Genomic DNA, 7,395 nt, shown 5'->3' with positions numbered 1-7,395 from the left:
GCTTCAGTCTCCACCATCGACACTCCAGAGAAGAATTCGGACCTCCACATAGAGACCTTCCTCTCAAAGACCCCATCCGGGTGAGTCTCAGATATCATGAGGTATTTCAAGAAAGAGTCAGAGAGAATGGAAGCTGAAAGTTTTACCTGAGGTCACCTGAAAGCTTAAGCAGCCCAGCCCAGAGCCACGAGATCATTGTGTTTGTTGGAGTGGCGAACTCATTCATTTAGAGTCAATTTATTTAATTTTTTAAATAATTTTTATTTTGTTATAATAGTCACCATATACTACACCCCCAGTTTTTGATGCAATGTTCCGTGATTCATTATTTGCATATAACACCCAGCGCTCCATGCAATACGTACCCTCCTTAATACCCATCACTGGCCTATCCCAATCCCCCACCCCCTCCCCTTTGAAGCCCTCAGTTTGTTTCCCAGAGTCCACAGTCTCTCATGGTTCATTCCCCCTTCTGATTACCCCCCTTCATTCTTCCCTTCCTTCTCCTACGGATCTTCCTATTTCTTACGTTCCATAAATGAGTGAAACCATATGGCATTTTAAACAAATAAATGTTTGTGCACTTAGCAATACAAGGATTACTGTTGACAATTAGGTGATGGGAATAAAAATCCTGTTGAATGAGACTAAAAAAGGAATGGGAGGTACTGTCTTCCAGGAAAACGTGAACACTTCCAAGGAGATTTGCAGTAAAGGGGACTATGAAAATAGACTATTAGGTATGGAGGCAGGTGAAGTGCAGTGAGGGATTTAAATATATTTTTTAAATGGGTATAATGTAGCACATTCCGTATTCGTTAGAAAGATCCAGACCAGGATTCTTAATTCTAGGAAGCATTGAGGGCTGCTGGATGGGAGGTGGGTGGGGGGATGGGTAACTGGGTGATGGTCAATAAGAAGGGCACATGATGTAATGGGCACGGGGTGTTCTATGCAACTGATGAATCACTGAACTCTACCTCTGAAACTAATAATACACTGTATGTGAATTAATTGAATTTAAATTAAATTAAATTAATTTTTTTAAAAAAGTAAAGAAAGTCCAGACCGATGGAGGGAGCCACTACCTTGCAACCGCTGTTCTTGAGACATATATCTCACAGAATCCTCTCTCACATAGGTATTCACTTAAAAAGTTTATTTACAGCACATTCAGGCATATGCTAAAGGGCTTTAGTTTTCACTTATTTCATTACCTGGAGGTGGATTACATTTTGCGGTTTATTAGCCATTTACTCTCTCCATCCCAAATCATCTATTCAAGTTCTTTGCCTGTATACTGGGGTCTGAGCGTTCTTACTCTTGTTTTTGTTGTTCTTGCCAAATCATTTTTTTCTTCCGTTTGCACTCTTTCCAACAAATAAGTACAAATGTTTAAGCTGAGTTTGCTATTTGCTGTTTAATTCTTGTATGTATGTACAAATGTATTTGCTGGGTAGTGTGAGAGTTTATAAAATTTGACCAGTCAGATCTATCTGTCAGGCATGTTTTGTCCCCACCCATTGCTTTTTATGTGGTTCTTAATAAACTGACTTTTGTATGTGTTGCTGTCTAACTTCACATCTGTGCCTGCTGCTTACTGCTGCCTTTTGCCTTTTGTGATTAGATCTACTTTCTAAACTAGCACTCATCTTCTGCCATTCTGTGGAACACATTCTTTTTTTGCATTCAACTTAACACATTTTTCACAAACGTGTTTGATTCTACTTCTGTTTATATAGGATGACATTATCATTTTAGATACTGGTCTCTGCAAACTTTTAGAATAAGTTATAATTTTAAATTATATTTTCTTATTCTTTTTATTAGTTTTTTTTACCCATTTCATTTTGATTTAGAGATCTGTGTTAATGTGATGAAACTGTTGTTATTTTATATCTTTTCTTGCAGGAGTTAGTCTTTTTCTTTTTATTTCTTCAAAGTTGTTTTATTTATTTTAGTAATCACAGCACCCAATGTGGGACTTGAACCCATGACCCCGAGTTCAAAAGGTACATGTTCCTCAGACTGAGCTAACCAGCACCCAGAAGTCAGTCTTTTTAAATTCAATTCAGATTAATAAGGTTGTTTTGAATCCACTGTATTTCAGCTTTCTTTACCCTGCGTGTTTTTATTTTATAAATTTTTCTTCTAAAAACGTGTTTCTATCCAAATGCACACCTTTTCCAAACAACAAAAGTGCACAAAGGAGGTGAGGTCCTGCTCATTTGGATCCTGTGTCAAACAAAGCAAGGAGAGTGGGTGACATAAATGTGTGTGTGACCAAGGTCCTCAGGGATATTCATACGAAGGAAGTTAATCGGTTTCTGAGGCATGTCTCAGATTTTATAGAGTATATTGTAGGCACGCCTACACGTGTGGGACCAAAATCAGAAACAGGAGTGGAGCGTGCCCAGGGGTTTGTCAGAGACTGAAACTCAAAGCCCAGGAATTACAAAGCAAAGATGCTCCAGGGGTGCCTGGCGGGCTCAGCTGGAAGAGTATCCAAGTCTTGCTCTCAGTGTCTTGTGTTCGAGCCACACACTGGGTTTTAAATAAAGAAAACTTATTTTTTTAATTAAAAAAAAGAAAAGATGCCATAAAGAAATGTGAGAGAAAGGGTTGCCTCATCTGTTCCTTCCTGAGCCATTCAAGGACAAGGGTGGCCAAACACATAGGAATAAATATGGAATAAAAACTAGATTGAGGGCCTGATGTGGGTACTGTAATGAGATGATTGGGGAAATAACGGTACAGTCAGTGTGCGGTCCCTGAATCTGGAGGAACCCCAGCACCCAAACTGACTGCCCACTCTCTCTGCAGCCTGGATGTTCTAATGGGCTCTTCATTCACAGTGCTTTTTCATCATTGCCCGGAAGTGCCATCCTTTTATTTTTTTAAATTATTTTATGTATTTATTCTGGGGGGGGCAGGAGCAGAGGGACAGGGACAAGCAGACTCCCACTGAGCAGGCATCTGGACTCAGCGTTCCATCCCAGGACCGTGGGATCAAGACCTGAGATGAAGGCAGACACTTAACCAACTGAGCCACCCAGGAGCCTTGGAAATGCCCTTCTTTTAAAACTATTCTTTCATTTGCTGACATGGATAAGAATCTTTTGACTGTATCCCAGAACAAAACATGCCTTTTACATGTGATCCAGCAGCTGTGCACAGGCAAACACAGAAATAAATACATTTGCACACTCACACACACGGGACTCAACAAGGAGAACCATGAAATGATTTGGTATGAACTCTGACCACGTACGATGCACTCTGATATTTTCCATTGTGCCTTCTTTATCCTATTCCATTTATTCTTACAAACCACAGTCTGACCCACAGATGGTCCTAATCTCAGAATATGGCAAACATTCCTCTCCCATATCCTCCATTCCTGTGCTAGTAGCTCCCTGCTTCTGTTCTCTCTCTCATCACTGGCAACTGCTCTGAGCAGAGATTGTCTCATTACTTCACGCAATATGTATTTATTCCTACTTTTCCAAACTATACTAGGGGTAAAGCTCAAGAGTCTGTATAACGTGCCCCAGGGCACCCACAGTCTAGCAGGGAAACATACATGGAAGTAAATAAGAGTCACATAGTGATAACCCCGACATCTAAATTACTGCAAGATGAAGCATACTTTTTCTGTGGGAATGTTAAAAAAAAAAAAAAAAAACAGAACAAAAACAGGTGCCTGGGTGGCTCAGTTAGTTAAGTGCCTGCCTTCGACTCAGGTCATGATCCCAGGGTCCTGGTATCCAGTCCCACATCGGGCTCCCCCTGCTCTGTGGGAAGCCTGCTTCTCCCTCTCCCTCTGCCTGCTGCTCCCCCTTCTTGTCCTCTCTCTCTCTGTCAAATAAATTAATAAAATCTTAAAACAAAAAAGAACAAAAAGATTCATGAAGGAGATGACTCCTTGCAGTCTGAAAGAGGCGATGGGATTGTGAAGATAGAGAGGAGGTGAGTGATCCCAAAGAGACCAGTGGGTGACTCGGAGCAGAGGGCAGCAGGTGTTTGGAGGCTCCGAGCCTGGAGACTGGGGCTTCAGGTGAAGCTACAACTCAAGTTTGGTGTTTGTGACATTGATGTCGATGAGGCAGTGGGAGTGGGAAGTGGGTAGATGGGCCAAGGGAGGCAAGCGAAGTGTTGGAAGTTATGGAATTTGGGGTTCAGTCTCCAGTGGGGAGTCACCAAGAAGGGGTTAAGATGCAGAGTTGGGACAGTAACTTAAATGCAATATAGAAAGAGCTTCCTGGGTAAATGTGAATATTGGCTAGAGGGCACCAGCCCGTGGTAGGTGGAGAGATGACAAGGGACTGAAAGGAGGCTGTGGAACTGGGGATCCAGAGGTTGGGAAGCGATGGGGACAGTGAGAGGAACCTCAGCCAAATCTCATCACCAGTGATCAGCACTTGTTCTCAACAGGAGGGAACTAGGCTAAGGTCTTTCCATATATTCACTACATCTGTCAACCACCTGAGAAGGATGGACAGCTCGAGCCCTACTATTCGGGGGAGGATATTAACCTTTATTACAGTTTGGTTGTGCTCCAAATTCAAACAGCAAATATGCATAGATCCAAAATTCAAAACCCTAGTTTCTCATTATAAAGTTTTGCATTTTTTATTATTTAGGAAAGTTCTTTTAACAAATCATCTTTTAAAATCCCCCACTTCTGTTGTACTGTGTGTATTTCCTTTAGTGAGTTGTGGGTGTCTCCCCTTTGCTTGTTATTCTGGTGGGATGTTCAATGGGTCAGATGTCTTGATAAAGTAAAATCCTCCCTACTTTTTCTTTTGGATAAATGGCCTTTTGCTTCTTTATTATTCTGGGCATCAAGACACTGTAACTGGGGTTGGAGTGTTGCCATAACCAAGGACATTTGCTCCTTCTCACCATCTCTGGTGGCCCCCTGAGCTTATTCGATCTTTCTGCCTACTCTAATTCCTCAAAGGTTTTGGAATGGATTTTTTATGTTTCTTTAACTACTGGGCGTAAAATGATCACATTAAAATAGAGACCCATGATTACATGCTTATAGGAGACTTAACTCCTGGGTTAAGTCCTGGAATTTGGATGCAGTTTTACATATTTAGGGGAAGGACAATCTGATGTCAGCAGCTTCCTTGTATCCCTGTTTGCATAATTATTGTGGTGGAGGTGACAATAGCCTGGCAGTGATTTTTAGAACAAAAAAAAGAACAAAGGAAAAGCAGAATGGTGAAGGGGAGTGGGAGATATGGCTTCTGGTTAAGGAATGAATGAGTCATGGGAATAAAGGGCACAGCCCAGGGAATGTAGTCACTGATAAGGTCACAGTGTTGTGTGGTGGCAGATGGCAGCTCCACATGTGTGAGCACGGCGTGGTGTTTAAACTGATGAATCATCGTGTTGTACACCTGAAACTAATGTGACATTGCATGTCAACCATACTGAGATTTTAAATATTAATGTGAAAAAACCCAAGTCAAACTCAGAGTCTTTGCATTGGTTGTTCCCTCTGATGGTCACACACGGATAACCTTGTGTCTCCTGCTGTTTCCTCCTCGAGGTAACACCTCCGTCCACTGTTTCATTTCTACTGGCTTTTCTTCATAGCACCTCTCACAGTCTGATATTCTATCTAATCTTGTTTTTTTCTTTATCTTCTCCCTCACTGAACTGCGCAGACTTATGTTTCCTGACACCCATACTCTTTGCCTGGAGGTCAGTCAGTGCTCAATTTTATTCCTCAAAAGTGTGACAGAATGTCTCATTAACAGTATAGAATATATGAGTACTTGCGCAATAGGCCAAGTGTGGGATCAGCATTCCTACTCAGAGCTGGGATGTCCCAACAGGGGACAAGTTCCATATAAAAACTATGGATATTGACTTTTTTTTCAAAAAAGATTTTATTTATTTATTTGAGAAAGAGAGAGAGAGAGAGAGCAGGAGTGGGGGGGGGGAGGGGCAGAGAAGAAGCAAACTCCCTGCTGTGGGGAGAGCCCAAAGCAGGGCTCACTCATAAGACTCTGGGATCATAACCTGAACTGAATGCAGACACCTAACTGACTGAGCCACCCCAAGATATAGCCTTTCCGACTGCAAAGTAAAAATTGCAGAATTTCAATGTTACTTGTTATGTTCAGTATTGAAAAATTAGTCTTGTTATTTTTTGTTCTCTGGTAGTCTTCTCCACCATATGGAACCAGGAAATGATACAGAAATTTCAGAATTCCTTCTTCTGGGATTATCAGAGAAACCAGAACAGCAGCCCCTCCTATTTGGGCTTTTCCTCTCCATGTACCTGATCACTGTGTTTGGAAACCTGCTCCTCATCCTGGCCATCAGCTCTGACTCCCACCTCCACACCCCCATGTACTTCTTCCTGGCCAACCTGTCCTTTGCAGACATCTGCTTCACCTCCACCACCGTTCCCAATATGCTCCAGGACATCCACACTCAGAACAAAGTCATAACCTATGAAGGTTGTATCACTCAGATATACTTTTACCTACTCTTTGCAAGCTGGGATGCCTTTCTCCTGGCTGAGATGGCCTATGACCGCTTTGTGGCCATCTGTCACCCCCTGCACTACATGGTCATCATGAACCACCGGCTCTGTGGACTGCTGGTTCTGGTGTCCTGGATCATGAGTGCCCTGAATTCCTTATTGCAAACCTTAATGGTGTTACGGCTGACCTTCTGCAGAGAGGTGGAAATCTCCCACTTTTTCTGTGAAATCAATCAGGTGGTCCGACTTGCCTGTTCTGACCCCTTTCTTAATGACATGATGATGTATTTTGCAACAGTGGTGCTGGCTGCTGCTCCCCTGGCTGGGATCTCTTACTCTTACTCTAAGATAGTTTCCTCCATACTTGGGATCTCATCAGCTCAGGGCAAGTATAAAGCATTTTCCACCTGTGCATCTCACCTCTTGGTTGTCTCCTTATTTTATTGTACGAGCCTAGGAGTGTACCTTAGCTCTGCTGTTACACAGAACTCCCACGCAAGTGCAGTGGCCTCAGTGATGTACACGGTGGTCACCCCCATGCTGAACTCCTTCATCTACAGCCTGAGGAACAGAGACATAAAGGGGGCTCTGAAAAGAATTGTAAGTGTTACAGTGATGTGAGGGCCAGTGGTCCTGGGGCTGAAGAAAAGCCCATGATTGCAGGGCTCACAGCCTCAGGCCAGGAACTGCTATTCTTTGATCAGGCTTTGGAAGTAGAGCCTTCTATTTATTTCCTGGAATTTCCCTTGGTTTGAATTCAACTTCCCATACATTTAAGTACTTACTTTATTAAGCTTCTGCTCTGTCTGATACACAGACAGTTTTCTCCTTTCTCTAATTTCATATATTCCCAGGGGTTTCACAAGCCTTGGATCACAACTGCCTGGAAT

The 7,395-nt window shown here is 42.5% G+C and overlaps 1 protein-coding gene across 1 annotated transcript; it reads left to right on the top strand.

The window, feature by feature from the left end:
• Positions 1-6,193: 6,193 nt before the first annotated feature.
• LOC123792308 (olfactory receptor-like protein OLF4) lies at positions 6,194-7,126 on the top strand. Its single transcript, XM_045797479.2, has one exon. The coding sequence runs from the start codon at positions 6,194-6,196 to the stop codon at positions 7,124-7,126; it is 933 nt and encodes a 310-aa protein (XP_045653435.2).
• Positions 7,127-7,395: the final 269 nt, after the last annotated feature.

Source organism: Ursus americanus, chromosome 14, assembly GCF_024610735.1.
Source record: "Ursus americanus isolate L20-20 chromosome 14, mUrsAme1.1.p, whole genome shotgun sequence".
Taxonomy (NCBI): Eukaryota; Metazoa; Chordata; class Mammalia; order Carnivora; family Ursidae; genus Ursus; species Ursus americanus.
This window is presented reverse-complemented; position numbering and strand designations above follow the sequence as displayed.